This window comes from Apostichopus japonicus, chromosome 9, assembly GCF_037975245.1.
Source record: "Apostichopus japonicus isolate 1M-3 chromosome 9, ASM3797524v1, whole genome shotgun sequence".
NCBI classification, from domain to species: domain Eukaryota; kingdom Metazoa; phylum Echinodermata; class Holothuroidea; order Aspidochirotida; family Stichopodidae; genus Apostichopus; species Apostichopus japonicus.
The window spans coordinates 15240001-15258484 of NC_092569.1; the positions used below are offsets into that span (position 1 = coordinate 15240001).

Genomic DNA, 18484 nt, shown 5'->3' on the forward strand with positions numbered 1-18484 from the left:
CCAAAATTTTCTATATAATAATTATATATATATATATATATATATATATATATATATATATATATATATATATATATATATATATATATATATATATATATATATATATATATAGCCAGTCGTTTTGTTTTACATTCATCGATGGCCATTCCCCGTACTAGACATAATGTGATAGAAATAAACATGTAAAATAGGGTCAGTTATGGATTACCGTCCATCCTCCTCCGTCAGTCATGTTACAATAAACTGGAAATGGTGATCCAGACCAGTTAGTTGGTTTAATAATGTAGATACCACCGTCTCTTTTGCCAGCATTATATGCATCTTGACAATTGGTGTGCCGTGTACATGTCTTTCCATCACCATGGTAACCACCCACGCAATAACATCTGCGAACATTGTCTCTTTCCTCACACGTTGCATCAGAGCTACAAAAGTATTCGTCATCCCAAGTGACGTTGCCATGGATACAGTGAGCCCTGCTCGTACAGTTATCGTTGACATAGAACCCACCAAACTGAGAAAGTAAGGAGGCGAAAACGGCACAGTTCAATTATTAACTCTAAATTATCAAACGCACGTAGAGATCTTTAATTATCTATCATTTCTGGGAAGGGAAGAGGGGGGGGGGGGGGAATGTAGGAGGAGGGTGATGAGGGTCAGGGGAGGGATGGGAGCATAAAATATATCCGTCGACTTATAACTATGGAGGCATATGGTGGTTTTCCAGACAGTCGACGCAGACATCAGTCACCATTTTCTAACTGGGGGAAAATAATTTTCAACTGTTTAGATTGCACACGGGAGTGGGGGGGGGAGGGGAATGTACTGATCACTGTTCGTTTTTAATAATTTGTCCGTAGGGGGAAGGGGTAGGAGGGGGTGGGGCAGCTGAGCTCCCTAATACCCTCCCCCAAAAGTACACGTGGTTGCCCCCTGGTAAGTAATTGCCACTATTCTCATGTCAACAAATTTTCTTGTTTTAAAATAATTAGCGCAATTTGAGTAAAGGTAATCTTGATTAATGGGTCATGTAAAGGTAATTTCATATGAGCCTACTCTTTCTGCAACAAATTTTACGTCCCTCTCTACGTTGATTAAATTTGATCTGTCTTTATGGTTGGTTAAACACGCAACGGATATGTCAACTAATCGAAATCAACAACTCCCTTACATAGGACAGAACCACGTTTACATCTAAGGGGGTTTAGCCCCCCCCCCCAACATCCTAGGATGTGGTAGCCCTCACACACACATAGATAGGCAGCATATTACAAACAAGAAATCATTGCGTTCAGTAAAAACTGGGTAAACAATTAAAATGTATGTATAACTTAAGTACAACTTTAACAGTTGACGCTTCTTTAAAGGTGTTTACACAGTAACATCATTTTGCATTCCGGCGCCCTCACTTTTATCAAATCACCCCAGCTCCCTACTCCATCCTAGGACAACATAACATCTTACCCACCCCCCCAATAACAAAAATGTTGGTCGCGTCCCTGCCTCCATCACATGCCAACATAGGTGTAGGAGCCCAATTTGATTGGGGGGGGGGGTGGGGGAGGGGGCTGTAACGACTTGCCCGAAAAATATAACCAACATTTTCGCGCAACATGTTTATGTGCATATCATATAGGCATGCATCGGTTATTACATCGCATGCCAATGACTTACAAATCATTTGCCGTGTTATTACCCTTCCAAATTGGATATAATTTTTGGGGAAGTCGTTACAATAATCATGATTATAATAATATTAGTTTAACCATTGAAAAACACATTACAATTTATTTTTCTTTCAGTAGGTGCCCGAAAAATTCTCATCATATTGCCCGAATTTTGACAAAAATATTTGGTTTGGGTGACTGCATCCCCTTCCCAGCCCCTCCCCCCCCTTCCCGTCTCATTCGCCTATGCATGCCAGTTACTTTTGGTTCATAACAGTCTCTATATTATACTAGTGTCATATAATATATTTAAATTATTAATAATTTAAAAAAAATCGTGAGTAGAAATAATAATGAAAGTATCAAAACTTGCTAATGAAAACAAATGAGAACATAATGGGAGGCATTATCCTGATGCATGCAATTCTTACATGTTATATATATAGTTGCACAATTTTTTACCTACAGCTAATGTTTTTTTTTCTTTTCCTTTATTTATTTTTTTTAAATTTATCATCTTAAGCTTGAGTTGGAGTTCAAACTTTTCTGTATAGGGAATCTGATGTAATCAATATCCTCAAATGGCTGTATATAAGTCATGTGTTCTTAAATCAACCCATAGTTTGAAGAAAATTTCAATGAAGGTCTAAAGTCTATTAGAAATTGGTCTGTGTGTGAATCTATGGCACCATACCTGTTTGCATTCATGGTCACTTTTGGTATAAAAAAGCACCTCAATTTCAAAAGGGTTTCGAAAACGATAAATAAAGGAATTTAATGCAAATTTCATCAAGATGTTTAAAATATGTTCTTTTCTTGAATAAGTCTAAAATACATTTTGCCTCGGGATTATTCTTTTTTAAAGTCGTCTCTCCTATTCATTCATTTGTTCTGTTTTTGAACCTCAGTGAAGATCAACACGATGTCATTCATAACTTAATTACTTAAAACTCACCGAAATGATGGTGTCTGCAGTTGTAAGATTACATACACATTTCTCAAGCATCGCACAGCCAAGTCGACTTCCATTGTAACATTTCACCATCCCGTCATCGCAGACAGGAATAGTGGTAGTATGAATCTCGTCATTATAAGACGAGATGATGTTAATTGAACTGGTGTCGATTGGGGAGGAGTCGGTGTCATCTGAAGAAGATATGTCAGTTGACGCGGGTATGATGGCACCTGAAGTGGGGGTGGTCTCGATTAGGGAGGATGTGGTGTCAGTTGAAGTGGATATGGTGTCAGTTGAGGTGGAGATGGTGTCGCTTGGTGAGGAGTCGGTGTCATCTGAAGAAGAGATGTCAATTGATGTGGGTATGATGGCACCTGAAGTGGAGGTGGTCTCGATTAGGGAGGATGTGGTGTCAGTTGAAGTGGAGATGGTGTCGCTTGGGGAGAAGTCGGTGTCATCTGAAGAAGAGATGTCAGTTGATGTGGGTATGATGGCACCTGAAGTGGAGGTGGTCTCGATTAGGGAGGATGTGGTGTCAGTTGAAGTGGAGATGGTGTCAGTTGAAGTGGAGATGGTGTCGCTTGGTGAGGAGTCGGTGTCATCTGAAGAAGAGATATCAGTTGACACGGGTATGATGGCACCTGAAGTGGAGGTGGTCTCGATTAGGGAGGATGTGGTGTCAGTTGAAGTGGAGATGGTGTCAGTTGAAGTGGAGAATGTGTCGCTTGGGGAGGAGTCGGTGTCATGCCTGTCTGTATGATTATTCAGTGGATGAAAAACAAAAGTGATATTGTTACTTCATTCATAAACCCTTTATTATCATGGATACTGCCAAGTTTTTGTTTAACTTTTTCTTCTTCTTTTAAACAATGGTATTTGTTTAGGTTTTCCCATAGCAACCGCCTGGTTGGTTTTACAGTTATACTAAGGACAAATGATCACGTGATCCATAAGCCTAACGTGAGATGATAAGAATAGTATCTTTGCAATGTGAATGTTAGGTTTAAGTGCAACACGTTTATGGTTAGATCACTCACATGAAAACTATTAATAGTTTGAAGCACCAATGAAACAATGTTCCGTGTCATCTTTAACATACCAAGAACTACGATTATTAAAACAATATCCATGAAATATGAAAGAACTATGCACCCGAGTCCATGCAATATTTGCTCATTATTTTACGGAAGAGTATTGCACACCCCCTTACATGAAGTAAAGAACATTTATTCACGATTATTTAACAAGTATGTGGTACAACGATTATATTTAAAGTTCTGATAATAACATAGGTATGTCATCTGAATGATACAAAGGAATTATTAACATAATGTGAAAATTGATTCTGAATTGAGTATTTCTTCGTCTCCACTTATACCGAAATATATGCACTGGAGGATCCAAGGGGGGGGGGGCCAAGGGGGGCCATGGCCCCCCCAAAGGTGAGCCAAAAAGTGTTTTCGAACATCCGCTAAATCATATGATTGGAAATTTAAAAAAATCGAGAGGAATAGCAGTGGTAGACTAGTCCAGTGGTGGCGGAACCGGGGGGGGGGGCTTGGGGGGCTAAAGTTGAGGGGGCAAATGCATGATAAGCCCCCCCCCCAATATTTACCAAGGCTCCGAAACGTGCATCTGCCCATTTTTCAATGCATACTTGTCGATCTGTCCGATGCACACGTATACTATATAGGTGTAATAATTTTAGTAAATGCTGGGGGACCCTCGGCCCGTCCCCTGGCTATAGACCACATTTTCACCCCAACCGCGTCTTCACGCCCCGTGAAAAGTGGAAGCAGTGAGTGTGAGTATACCGGTAAGCGCAACACAACTTCGTCTTAGGACAATGACTTGCCTCATTTCAGCCAGTTCTCCAACATCCACTTACTCAGTGGTGGAGCGTCCATACGATCAGGGGGCGGATGCAACCCCCCCCCCCCCCCTGACGGACTCAAAGGGACTGCTGGCGCCCTTTTCAGCTTTTCACTACTTTTTACTTATTCGCGATTATTGACTATTTTATTGCGCTCTCATCTACCTATTGACATTTGTCATATTCTGTTGGTGTAATTTTCCGACAAAATGGCAATGACACCTATTTATTCTCCGTTTATCTGTAAATTAGCAAGGCCCGGAATGGGTCATTTCCTGCAATCTATAGAGTATCTTTACTCAAAAATTTTCTGTACGCTCGGCGCCAACCTGTGGTGGCGCTCCGCTTAGATAGTGTCGAAAGCGCCCCCCCCCCCCGACCAATACCCCTAGCTCCGCCACTGCCCTTACTACACTCAAAAACGTCTTTGCGAGTACACTACGAGTAATAGCTACTCTCTTAAAACACCATCGAATATACAAATTACAATGTTTTTGCAGACTTTCTAATGCAATCTGAGAAATTGTAGGCTTGAGACCCATATTTTAGGGCTAGGTATTCGCAGCATAAAACACTCAGGAAGTGCCGTTTCCGGCCATCTGGGGGTTTGAAAAAACCTAAAATTTTATTGTACGCTCCGCGCCAACCGATGGTGGCGCTCCGCTTAGATAGTCTCCACACATTAGCCCCCCCCCCAAATAATTTTTCCGTTCCGCCGCGCCTGGACTAGTCTAAACTTTTTCGTTTTCTGGTTTAAAATTAAATGCAGAGCTCCCAACTGACCCGAAATTCGCGGGAATTAAACCCGCATTCTAACACCAAAAACCGCTGACCCGCACAAGCGTCCGAAAAAACCGCATTGTAATTGTCAAGTATACATAAAAAAATTGCATCAAATTTTGACTTAGCAACCATCATTTCTTTAGCATTTAGCATAATAGAGTATAAAACCTCCTTTACAGCATCATTTGAACCTCAAATTAGCCTATAATTCTTTTCATTGGGGCGAGCAGCGAACATTTTCATGCCACGGGAAAGAATGAATTATCACCTACTATTCAATTTATTGATGTTACACACAAAAAAATGCATATTTCTCAGAAAAATTTGGGTGACAAAAGCCTTTCTAAGTGCCACCATTTTACATGTAGGCATCACCAGGATTCCAAAAAAATTCAAAAGGGGAGGGGACACCCCCTCCCCTTATACCCCTCCCCAGGACGGCGATTCGTGGCATGGACCAGCATTTGCCTTCTCAAGAGTTGGGAGCTATGTAAATGTATGAGCATGAGGATTTACAGTTTAACACCATTTTGCAGTTACAGGCTGGTTGTAAGAAATTTATAACCTATGAGAAATAAAATTTCTTGAGAAAGATGATCCCAACTTTGTTTTATAAATATTTTAGAAAATTACACCTGGGAAACATTTTTTTTAGAAGTAAATTAACATCACCATTGTACACTTTTGTCGCACCAAATTGCATCTGAGGGCATTCAGCAATAGAAAATTTTCCAATGGGGAGGGGGGCACCCCCTCCCCTTAGACCCCTCCCCCATATCACTCTAATGCCACTTTGGCTCCTCCCAAACAAAGGTCCTGGATCCGCCAGTGAATATATGTAAACATATCCAGAAAAACATAGATGATAAGCAGAGGTTAAGTCAAGAGTTGCAAAGTTCATTGATTGAATGAGAAAAGCAAGTCTTTAATGCCATGTATTTTCTACGAGCAGAGCTAGTAGAGTTTCGCTTCGAGGCAATTTGCTTCTCAACGTTAAGAATGAATTTCATTTTAAAGAAGAAATTGCAGCAGTCAGGCTTAACATTGTTTTGTTTACAATTGAAGATAAAGTATTTGATATGAAGGATAAAAAAATTCAATGGGTCGTAACCTGTTACGAGTTTACCGAAGAAAAGATCTTTTTTTGAGCAGATAAACTGTCTACCAAAAAAATTCTGTTCGCAAGCTAAAAGGAAATTAGACGTCACATGACAGGACCAGAATAAATGTTCAATAGCTTCCTCTTCAATATTGCAAAAAGTACAGAGTGGAGAAGCCGCTATTTTAAAAGCCGATTGGTTCCTAAGGTGTGGTGTAAGAATCTGAATTGAAAACCCATCAGTTTAATCTAAGTCTTACGAATGGATCTTGGTAATAAATAATGGATCTTGATCTTGATCAAAAAAATGGATCTTGGTAATAAATACCCTCCATGGTTGATTAAGTAGAAAGTTCAACGCACAATGTACTGCTTGAGACCATCATTATATTTGTAAGGATTTATGATATACCATACTTTTCATTCAGGGACGTTGCTATGGAAATTTTCAGCAGCTTAATACGGAATGGGTTTTCAATTCTTTACACCTTAAATATGCAATACCGGGTACTTAGTAATATGCTAAGGTGCTAAATCGAACTCCAATTGGCCGTATCCCGACAATTGTAACGTTGGTTTGTAGTACTTTTCAAATTTATTTATGTTTTGTACAAGGAGTTAGAAACAAAACAAGATTTCGGTTATTTATATAAGTTCGAATTTCGTCAAATCTTGTAATAATGTAAGCCTCACATTAGATGTATTACAAAAATTGCGAAAGTTCACTTAGTACTCAAAATTCAAAAGTAATGGAGATGCCAATAAAGTTAGCTATCAGTAACATTGATGATGTTGTTTTATAATTTATGTTTTGCTTTCACTCAATTTGAATGCACTGCAACTTAAGGAAGGTACTTTTGAGTGGGGGGGGGGGAGGCTGAAGAATGATGGCCGGCCTGGAGGAGGGGTCTAAGGGCCCTTTGGAATTTGTTTGCATTTCCAGGTGGCCTCAGATGCAATTTGGTGCAATATTGCACACTTCAACTCCCACTCCATTTTGTAAAGAATTTTGCATTTTCACCTGGCCTTAAATGCAATTTGGTGCTCCAAATGAGATTTTTTTCTCATTTGGAAATGAAAAAGGGGTTTTCTGACTTGCGGATCGGGGGGGGGGGGTTGGGGGCGGAATGATACTTCCGCCCCACATGTTTTCACTGGGGGCTGGCGCCCCCAGCCCCCCAGTTCCTATGACCTGTTTTTATGATATTAACCAGGATAGTATTAGCACCAACCAGGAAATGTCGGTTAATTTGACCAGGAAAGAGGTGGAACATTTTATGATATTAACCTTACTATGATATTAAGCTTACTACTTGTGGATCGGACAACATCCCTTGGTGCGTATTTACATGTTCTCTTCTGAATGAGTCCCAATATACATATCAAATTTCCAGGAAAGCTTCCAAAATAGTGAAATCCCTAGCCTAGCGAGTATTGTATTTAACATTATGCAAAAGCTTCTGCTGCCACAATTGATGGTTAGGTTTTAATCAGTATGGGGATAAACGTCAATTTGCTTACAGAAAAGATGTACCATGTAATTTTACGTATCCATGAAGTTGTGTCCCAATTGAATAACAAGCTAAACACTATGTCAAAGGTGCTTTTCCTGGTTTCTCTTCAATACGGTCAAGTTAATTAAAGATTAATCTGGAATTATTACTGATCCATGGCTATTAAGTTGGCTATAGCTCATTTCATAACGACAGGTTTAACGACAAGTTAAATTAGAAAAGGCCTATAAAAGTTGGGTCCATTGTCTGCTCTACTGTTTGCTTTATACACGGACGAAATTAAATCTAACGATCATCTCTCAGTCACAAAATATGCTTATGACACTGCATTATCATGCAACATATACAAGATTTCATTTGTCGATCATCATTTCAATTATCAGCAATATGTTAATGATATAAATCAACAAACCATCGAAAGGACCTATTGCTCATTCCCAAAAACTTGGAAGGAATGGTGTTTTGCTAACATTAACATAAAATATGAAGTGCGCTTGTCGTCTAGATCACAAAGTGTTAAAATAAATGCATCAGAGGTTGAGACAACATCGAAAACTGATTACTTATGGATACGCATTAGCGAAAACCTGACTTTAAATTGTCATATATGGAATATATTGAGTAGAGTGCATTATTTGGTCTCCAGTTTTAGCATAAATCGTGTCATGTTTTAACAGAGGTATCTATGCTGTACCTGTTTGGTACAACTTCACGTCATCGAGAGATAAAGAATCGAATGATAATCTTAAGAAACGTTTTTCAAGGTGTGGGTGCGCCTATTTCACAGGTGCTAACAGTAAACAAAAACTACTTTTTTGTGTGTGTAGAATCTCCACTTAGATACAATCGCCACTTAGAATGTGTGTGTGTATATATATATATATATATATCGTATTGTTAGTATGTAACGCTTATTATCCTTGGTTTCCAATGTATGTAGCCTACATCTCTAATATATCTTTTCAACCGATGATTCAAGCTGTTGGTTCTATGAATGTTCCCCAGGGGAAAAATAAGAGAAAAGAGATGATCGCATCCATTTCAGCAAAATTCCATAAACTTTTATAAAGTTTTCTTGTTAGTAATTTAACCTTAACTATAGCGAGAAAATGAATGGAAAATATGTATATTATGTGGTGATCACTTAGGACAAGATCTAGTTAAACTATAGAAAATGAAAGTCTTACCATTTGTTGGACCTTTGTAACAACTTCCTCCTACACCAGGAAACTTCTCCGCAAATTCACACAATCCTAAAATCGAAATAACAAAACAAAAGGCACATGGGACTTTACTAATGATTACAAGTTTGTGACGGGAGTATGTCCGCGTTTCGGGAGGATTGGAGTGGGAGCGGAAGGGTGGATTACCATTTCAAGAGGATCAGATTTGCTTTCAGCATAATTTGTTATTTTCAGAATGTTGAATTCAAATTGTAGAAAGTGTAGTTACATCTGTTTCTAACTCATTTCTTGAATTTAAAGATGTTCCAGATCTGTTACGTGGTTTATTTTTATTGTGCACATAACCAATGCAGTCAAATATCTAAGCTTCTTTGATTTCTTCCTTCTTTAATAAACATACAGTGCGTTTTATATTCGTTATTATTTATTAAAATAAAATAAAACTGTTAGCAAACTGCTTATCCACTAGAGAGCCTGTGTTAAAATTTTTTTTATTATTAATAACCAATGCAGTCAAATATCTGAGTTGCTTTGATTTATTCCTTCTTTAATAAACATAAAGTACGTTTTTTATTCGTTATTATTTATTAAAATAAAATAAAACTGTTAGCAAACTGCTTATCCACTAGAGAGCCTGTCTAAAAAAAAAATATATTTATTACATAAATTGATATATAGGTTTCCGTCTACAAACTTACTCTTGTCATACCTTAATATACTTGTGCCAAATTTCCGATTACAATCAATTCCGATTAAAAAACAGAGTATAGCAATCACCCAATTACACCATATACACAACGTCACATCACTGCTGACAGAACAAACTCTATTATTTGAAAATAGAAGTGGATTATGCTACAGTTTCATCGGAGTCTTGCTGGTTCTTTTTCTATTTATCGTAAATGAATTAGGTTTCAAGCTACTGACTGTATGCATGTTTACTTTATTTCAGCTGTCAAAATGCATGATAAGGAACGGACAAAATATATAAATAAAGAATACTCACTGCCTGCTGCTAAAGATGTACCAAAACATGCCATGAAAATAAGAAGGTGTTGGAAACATATGCTATTTTCTTTAACAGCCATGTTTTTAGTTGTTCGCAGATTTGAGCAGTCTGATTCAAAATGTTCGGTACATATTCTGATGTACTATGTCATGTTTTTTAAATTGCCATATGTTGTCGAGCTATTAAGAGATTCATGCATATTCATCAATTCACTAAAGGTTGGGTCTCTTTTTCAAATCTTTGCGCAGTAGGTAACTTTAACGAATCGTGGGAGGCTAAAATGTTAATCATTTAATAAGATGGGAGGAGACAATAACATGGCTGGCTGGCTAGATATTTGAATAATGAAACATAGATTGTTTGTCAATAAGGTTACTTAAATATGTAATGAAATACGACTTTACTCAAAGTAGGGGTAGTAATTCAAAAACTACCTTCTCAAACTGCCAATAAATAAAACAGCGCTGTATTGACAGGAACGATTAAGACCATATCTATAGTGGGATTTATATTTTGCTCAAATTACAAAAAAAAAAAAAAACGCAGGAAGGAGGAGCGATTAAAGATATAGATTGTGAAATTTGAGAAAAGAGCCATGTCTGCTATCTCAAGGTATAATACGCCAAGTTTTATCTCCTGTATAAGTATACGTTACATATTGCTGGAAGATTGATTTATTGTCTAATTCTAATGAAGATAACTAAATGTAAACCTAATTGACTAAAGCTGATCTTCCGTCACTGATATTAATACCGTCGATGACGTAATCACAAGATCGTTGTACAATTCGTGCTCTGGTGTTGATACTTATTCGATTCGTCAAAGCAGCTTTAAATTAAATACATATATATTTGTTGAGAAAAAGTTACGTAGTCTATATTAAAGACATCACAGCATTTAACCCGGTCTATCAAAGCCTAACGGAGAACATCAATGACAAAGTAGAACGGTCAACTTAGAACACAATGAAGAGAAATAAATTGTTTCATTTATTTTTAATCTGGCACTTATCATCATCGATACGACGGAAGCCGGAAGTATCTTTGTCAGGATAATAAGAATTACGTTTGCCATTTTCTTTCTATTTTATCATTAACAAAATAACAATGTGTTTAGACTATTTAAGTCTCCCGTGGAGTTGTCAGGCTGTATTGGTCGATGGGTTTGGGCATACGTAGAGTACATTCTGTTCTGTTCTGTTCTAAGTTTGTTTCTGCTCGGTTAACTATTTAGAATTCCACTTTTCTATATCACATCATTCTTAGACAAATGGCAGCAGTCTTGAAGTTTTGCTAATGGCTTAAATTGTCAACCTTGTGAAACCAGAGCAGCGTGAGAAAGGCAGCTTTCACCAAATCTTGCAAATTTCGAGCAAGGATTCTTCGAGATTAATTCACTTTTATGGTGCTTTGAGCTTCTTGAATAATTAAATAATTTCCCATCCCTACATTATGTCGCGGTCTAGGTAACAGTTAGTTGATTGGAAAATATAAACTATCAATGGGCCTATCTATATTTTTTACTAACATATGTCTATTTGGAGTTGTTGTGATATTATAGTCACCAAGTGGTATATAGATATATGCTGTGTTTACATTTCCTAAGGCTATTGATTAATGACAATCCTATGTTACTTAATGGTCGGGTTTGAGTGTTTCATCACCCTTTGATCTATAAGATATATATATATATATAATACAGAGTATACTGTAGTTTGCGTACGATATTCGGTGTGTTAAAGTGTAAAGTTGACCTCTTTTAATCGTAGACTGATCCGAAACGTTAGTGCAGACTCAAGGCTAAGTCTAAGGTTAGGCTAACTGTTATCGCGTAATAAGTTAGGCAGACTATCCAACAAATCGATTCATCTGCTGTTAGCGATCAAATGGGGGTGTCGCAATGTGCGGGAGAATGTATACACCAGTCATCCAAATATAATATCATCAAATGTCGTTGAAAACACAACCGTTTGCTTTTTATTCAAATTTTGTAAAGACTTCAAATATTCCCTAACGCCATACCCATATCTTGGTTTAATTTGCGCCGTCGTTACACAGCACATTATTAATTGACTGACTGATTACGTTATAGTTCTTGTCAGAGCTGTAGTCTAGTTCTAGATATTTTTACCGGGAAAACAACGTCACAAAACTGCCAAATGGATTAGTTATCTAAAGTTATACCACAAAACTGGCCATCATACCGAGACGACGTTCCTAATATTGTAACATGTAGAGCACATATTGACTCGGGTTTCCAGTACGAGAACTGATACCAATGACTAAAGTTATGTTTTGACGTTTCGTTTCGTCTCGTCTATGTTGTTTAATTTGTTATTGGTTACAATTTTCGCATTATTAGCAACATTATTCCTATAAGGACAGCCTTTTTAAACATGCGCTTATCTACAGTGTGGTCTGTTAAGATAACATCATGACGAAGACCACTCGATTTGTAAATTATGATACACGGACATATTATGATCTGGTTAGAGGGGTAAACGTTAAAAATTAAGGTGTTAATTATTTGTGTTTATGATATTCACTTTCTTGCGAAACAAGATATGTATGTCTATAGTCCAAACTATAGTGCAAAATAACCAGAAAGAGGGCTTAATTCAACACAATTCTATTTCCATTTAATTTAACGCACTTTACAGCATTTAAAATTATGCAAAATTGTCCATAAACATCCTTTCTATACTGTTTACTATAGTTAAGACAATGCAAGAATCAAAGCAACCAGCCACTGCAGTCACTACTGAACCAACAGGCACGATTCTATGTATGTCCCGTAGCATAACACACGCAGTACGTATATCATGTGATCATAGAAGAAATCACTTTAATTATGCTTAATGTGCACTTTGATTTAAATTACACCCTTTCTTTGACGTCGCACTTAGCATACCGCATTCCGAAGACGGACGTTGCTACATAAAAATATCAAAAAAAAAAAAAAAAATCATGATATTTCAATGCTAAACTGCTCTTATCTCCACGTCTGTTAGCATGTTTCAACTACTCCCATATTTATCTTTCTTTCATTATTTTGTATCCTCTATCTTTTCAGGTGTTTCAACGTCGTACCGATAACTCTATTAGTTTTTATCAAAACTGGACTGCGTACAAAGAAGCGTTTGGTGCCAGCGAGAACTTATGGTTAGGAACGAAAAGCTTCATTACTTGACGAACCAGAGAAACTACAAGCTTCGCTTTGACATCAATACTTCTAATAGATCGGCTGAATATGCTAAATATCCAGTTTCGAATAGAATCTGAAAGCAACAACTACAAAGTGAATCAACTGGGCAGTCTCAGTGGGAATACAGGTTTGTTGCATTTTCGATATTTGCGGCTTGCCATCGATAATAGTTACAGTTAAAGTTACTAGATTGCTCACAATAAACTTCTTGAAAAAAATGGTCGTGACGGTTTCTTCACACCCTGATGTAAAATATTACCTAAAGACTGGATCAGAAACCCAGACAAAGAAGGTTCGGTGTAACAACCCCACCCCCCTTCCCCTCATTTCGCAACTATGCTCTATATAATAATTTTTGTATTAATCTTGCACAAAAATATGAGAAATAAATGTAACTTTGAATTGAAATACCATGTGCTGTTTATTTGTCCCTCTCTTAAATCATACTAATTAGTTGCAATTAGATATGTAGAAACCTTTTTAATTTCGCCAGTTCTGGTTTTATAATCTTGAAAGAACAAATAAGGTTTTGTTTCCAACGTGATTAAAGTCAGTGATCTCGAGATTTCTTTAAAAATCAATTGCAACTATCTCGTCCTATCAGGGCCGGTTACTTTAAAGAGACCGTAAAGTGTGAGATATTTATATAGCTCTTGTAACAATTTACTTCAATTTACTAAATTGGCTTTTGAAGACACAGAAAGACATTAGAAAACACTCGAAGACACTAAAAGACATTAGAAGACACGAAAAGACGTGTTTAGAAGGCACTCATTCCTCTATTAAAATTAATCGCATACAATCTCCCCTCTACACTAGTTTGAATTCAACCAATCAGTCAATAGCTAATATGTTTATTTATGAGCCGTTGCTTAAAGTAGATACATGTACAGCAATCCGAAAAATTTGGGTCGTTATCAAGGTGACATACTCCTATTAGAGTCTATATCAATCCGCCCGGATGTTCTCCTATCTCAGGAAAAAGTGCCAAAATGTAGTAGGAAAACATCTTTTTCTGATACGTTATAAATCAGGATCTAGTTTCTTGTGGCTTGCATGTTGAAGAGCAATAGAGCATGAATGTAAACACATGTGGTGCAAAAATTGGGTCAATTGAGGCAACTTTATACCCGTTTAGGCCTCCCATACAGGAGCAGCGTATGAGTATTGTTTACTACTGAGTGAAGAGGTTTGTTACAAGACTAGTGACGAAAACTTCAGGCTCGGATAGCAAAAAAACTGCTTGGTCATGATACGGAAAATTGATGGTGCCATGAAAGGCCAACTTGTCAGCTATCCAGCTAGTGAGAACTTCTATCTAGACTTAGAGACCACATTACTTTTGTGATTTAGTGTGTAAGTCAATGGGGCCTTTAATGGGCGTATGCTACCTGTAGTTCATATTGGTGTACTGGGTTGCTTCCGACGCAGGCAAAATGAAAATTATTTATCTCACTATTCAAAGACGTTCATAGAACTTAAATATTCATATTATGGGCGGGGTTTACTGCGACCCTAACGGAAAATATCTTCGAGAAATCAACGTTCAAAGTTTTTTACTTTTATTCCACCAATTGAAGTTAGATTTGAATAGATAAGCTAGTTATGTCGTTATGGCATCATGGGGTCATTGAGGTTGAGAAAATCATAGAAAAGGACGCAAAGAGCTTCTTTTGTTTTCTGATGTCTTGTAGTGTCTTCAGAAGTCGTCTGGTCTTCTAGTGTATTCGTGTGTACTGGTGTTTTCTTTAGTTTATTTGTGTCTCCTGACGTCTTCTGAGATCCTCTCAGCAGCTTCCGGTGTCTACTTCAGTCTTATCATGTCCACTGCGGTCTCCTGTGGCTGTTATAGGGTCTTCTTGGGTCTTGTAAGGTATTATATCGTCTTGTCAGTGGTGTTAACTGTCTTCGAATATCTGTTGAAGACCTCTAAGAGTCCTCTAATGTCTTCTAGAGCCTTCTCATGTTTTCTGATGTCTATGAGGTCTTCCATTGTCTTCTTCATAGGTCTTGTAAGGTCAACTAACGTCTTCTAGTGTATGCTGGACTCTTCTGACCTCTTTAAAGGTTTCTCGGTTCTGCTGGTGTCTTCTCTTGTTTTGTTCTGGTTTGTTCTAAGGTTCTTCGGAGACCTTCTGAGGGTCTTCTGAAGTATAAGTCTGAAGTCTACCATAATTTATTATGCGCGTTTGTGTGTACATCGTTATTTTATTAAAATATTCAGTTTTTGTGATATTTATCAACTTCAGATTCGTGATTTTATGATGAAGATTTTATGATTTTATGATTACATTTTATGATTTTTAAGATTAAGATTATTGGAGTTTTGATTTTAAGATTTAGATTTTATGATAAGCATTTTATGAATTAGATTTTAAGATTTCATGATGCAAACGAACTGTCATTGTTGTCCCATCTCTTGACAACTGTAGCTTATTGTGCTTCTTGGTGACTGAATTCAGTAACAGTCTTAAATTAACCCATTTATCCGTGCTGTGATGGCACTGTACCGGTATTGCAACGTTTCTGCTGAGACATCATCATAATGAACCTATGTTGCTCGATTACACAATCACGAGATCGAAACTAACTCAAGCCAAATGAAAGGTCATCAGTAATATCCCCAAAAACTCGTCTCACTTTAATAACAAGTAGTCTGTACACTCTTGCAATTGCCATACTATTCAGTAATATAGTTCAAGAGACACCACAGAGGTCTGTATTGCCATGCGGTATTACTGTTACTGCCACCAATGGCATCTCGGTGGACAGTTATCCGCTGCCGATATCATAAGAGCCGACGAGAGCCAGGAAAATTGTGTCTTCATTTTCTTCCGTCTATGTTATGTGAATGAAAAAATAATAAAAATTAATATTTCATCCCATATTTCCCCGTGCCGCCTAACTGACCGCAGGTCACCAAGGATTGCATCTACCTGACCCCTAATCTTCTCGAAAAGCCAAGATATCGCTTCATCTTGTCGGACCTGGTGGTGTATATTTCGCGGCTAGGTAATACCTCTTTATTGCAGCTTTTACATAATATTATCCATTTATCTGAACATTTTCCTGAAAATTATCAACCTATAAGTGTAGAGATCTTCATTTCTTCATTTTATCTTCATGGCTCTTATAAGCTGCCGTAATTTTATGTGTGCTCGTCGTGAGTCTAAGTAGTTTTCTGTTATATGTAAATAACGGCGACGAGTACTATAGATTCATTCATTACCATTCAGAAAGGAAATATACAGAAGCCTAGAAAAACCAAACCAAGCTTACGACTTATGTACACGGGAACCAACCATCCTGACAGAACTTGAAAAATCAAATATAATAAATCAGTACAAAACGGTGTTAACCCGTACACAAAATTATGTGGAGGCGCGGTCTTTTTCAAGTAATGCAGTATTTTCAAGATGGTATTATAACTTTCAAAAATGGTAATTTTTGTATGTCATATCAAAATTGAACGTCTCCCATATTACTCATCTAACTAGTGCGGGTGTTTCGAATCACAATCAACAAAATCTGCTAGCAAATCTCGGTGCTATCTTAAACATTACATCCCATATAAATAACTTATTCCGTGGAGTGTCCTGTGCATGAGAAAAAAAAAAACGGTAAAATCTCCGAATCGGTTTACCACTCATCTGAAGACATCTGAAAACTTTCAGCGAATGCAAACCTCTGCATGCAGCTAGTCTTATCTCCCTCTCACGGAAACAAGAGCATGCATCACACCAGTTCTTCTTTCAAACCAAACTTAAATGTTACCTGTTTAAAATTGCTTTTTCAACTGTTATTACTCTTCTCTTTTTCTCTTACTTGTTAAGAGCATTTAAATGTTTTTTTTTAAATTTATGTGCTAAATAACAACTGTATTATTATTGTTGCAGCTGTTATTATTATTGTTATAAGTATCATTGTTATTATTCTTACTATTATTATTGTTATTATTAACGTTATAATATTATTGTTATTGTTATTTTTTATTATATTGTTAATATTAATATTATATTATGGTTATTATATTTTTATTTTTATTATACTTATTATTATAAGTAGTAGTACACTGTTAAAAATTTCTGTAAATTTACAGTTAATTCCTGTCGATTTTTACAGAAAAAGCCGGTTTTCTATATTTACATGTAAACGTCTGTTATTTTAACAGACGTTTTCTGTACAGCAAGTGGTTTACACAAAATTGTAGTATTTTTCCCTCCAAAGAAAATTTACAGGAAAATCCTGTAAAATTTTCCAGAATATGTCAGTTTTTAATATTTACATGTAAAATTCTGTGATTTTTACAGACGTTTTATGTTACAGCAAGTGGTTTACAAAAAATTGTAGTATTTTTCCCTCCAATGAAAATTTACAGGATAATTCTGTAAAATTTTCCAGAATATGTCAGTTACATGTAAACTTATGTGATTTTTACAGACGTTATATGTGTCATGTACTTTACAGAATAAGTTTTTTTTTTTTTTTTTTTTGCAATCTAATGCATGTAAATTGGAATTTGAAGAGTGTTATACGAAAATATACTTGAAGGTGGAACACGTTACCAATATACAATGGTATACAACAAAATCCATTGTGCAGTAACATTACCGTTTGGCAAAGAAAAGAATGAAATCCAACCATGAAGCTATTACCGATAGCTCCATGATTCAACCCACAATTACCAGTTAACTTTGTCCCTACAGTCGTTTTCTGCCTTAGTGTTACATTTGAGCAACAACCCCCAACCCCGTGAGGCTCATCAATGACCCTTAATTATCCAGCGAACGAAACCAATGTGAAAGGTAACTTTGAAGGGTCTGTAGGTCAAATATGTGAAATCTAACCATTTAGAGTTTTAGAAACGAATTATTTGTAAATGCCTAACGTGTTAACTAATGAAAACATAATTTTACAACAGATGGTACTGTTCCAATTGGTTTACCGTTTGTTTAAGGAGTATACAACTTCCGAAATCCTATCAAAACAATAACTGCTGTGAGCTGCCAAGAATACAATGCCCAGCCTTCAAGATGTAGTCTAATTTATTGTTATTTTATGTTAACTTGTATTGTCAGTAAAACATGAACCGATGACAATTCCGTGTGCTCAATGTACGATCACTGGGTCACACACATGCAGCTATTTATAGCTAAATGGGTCACCGAACGTATCAAAATGTTGTTAAATATG

General features: G+C 36.8%; 1 protein-coding gene across 1 annotated transcript; it reads right to left on the reverse strand.

The window, feature by feature from the left end:
• Positions 1–152: 152 nt before the first annotated feature.
• On the reverse strand, positions 153–10217 carry LOC139974044 (uncharacterized). The gene is made up of 4 exons (XM_071980959.1): positions 10085–10217; positions 9082–9147; positions 2626–3377; positions 153–517 (listed from the first exon to the last, which is right to left on the reverse strand). The coding sequence occupies exons 1-4, from the start codon at positions 10164–10166 to the stop codon at positions 197–199; spliced, it is 1221 nt and encodes a 406-aa protein (XP_071837060.1). The 5' UTR covers positions 10167–10217; the 3' UTR covers positions 153–196.
• Between the last annotated feature and the right edge of the window lie 8267 nt (positions 10218–18484).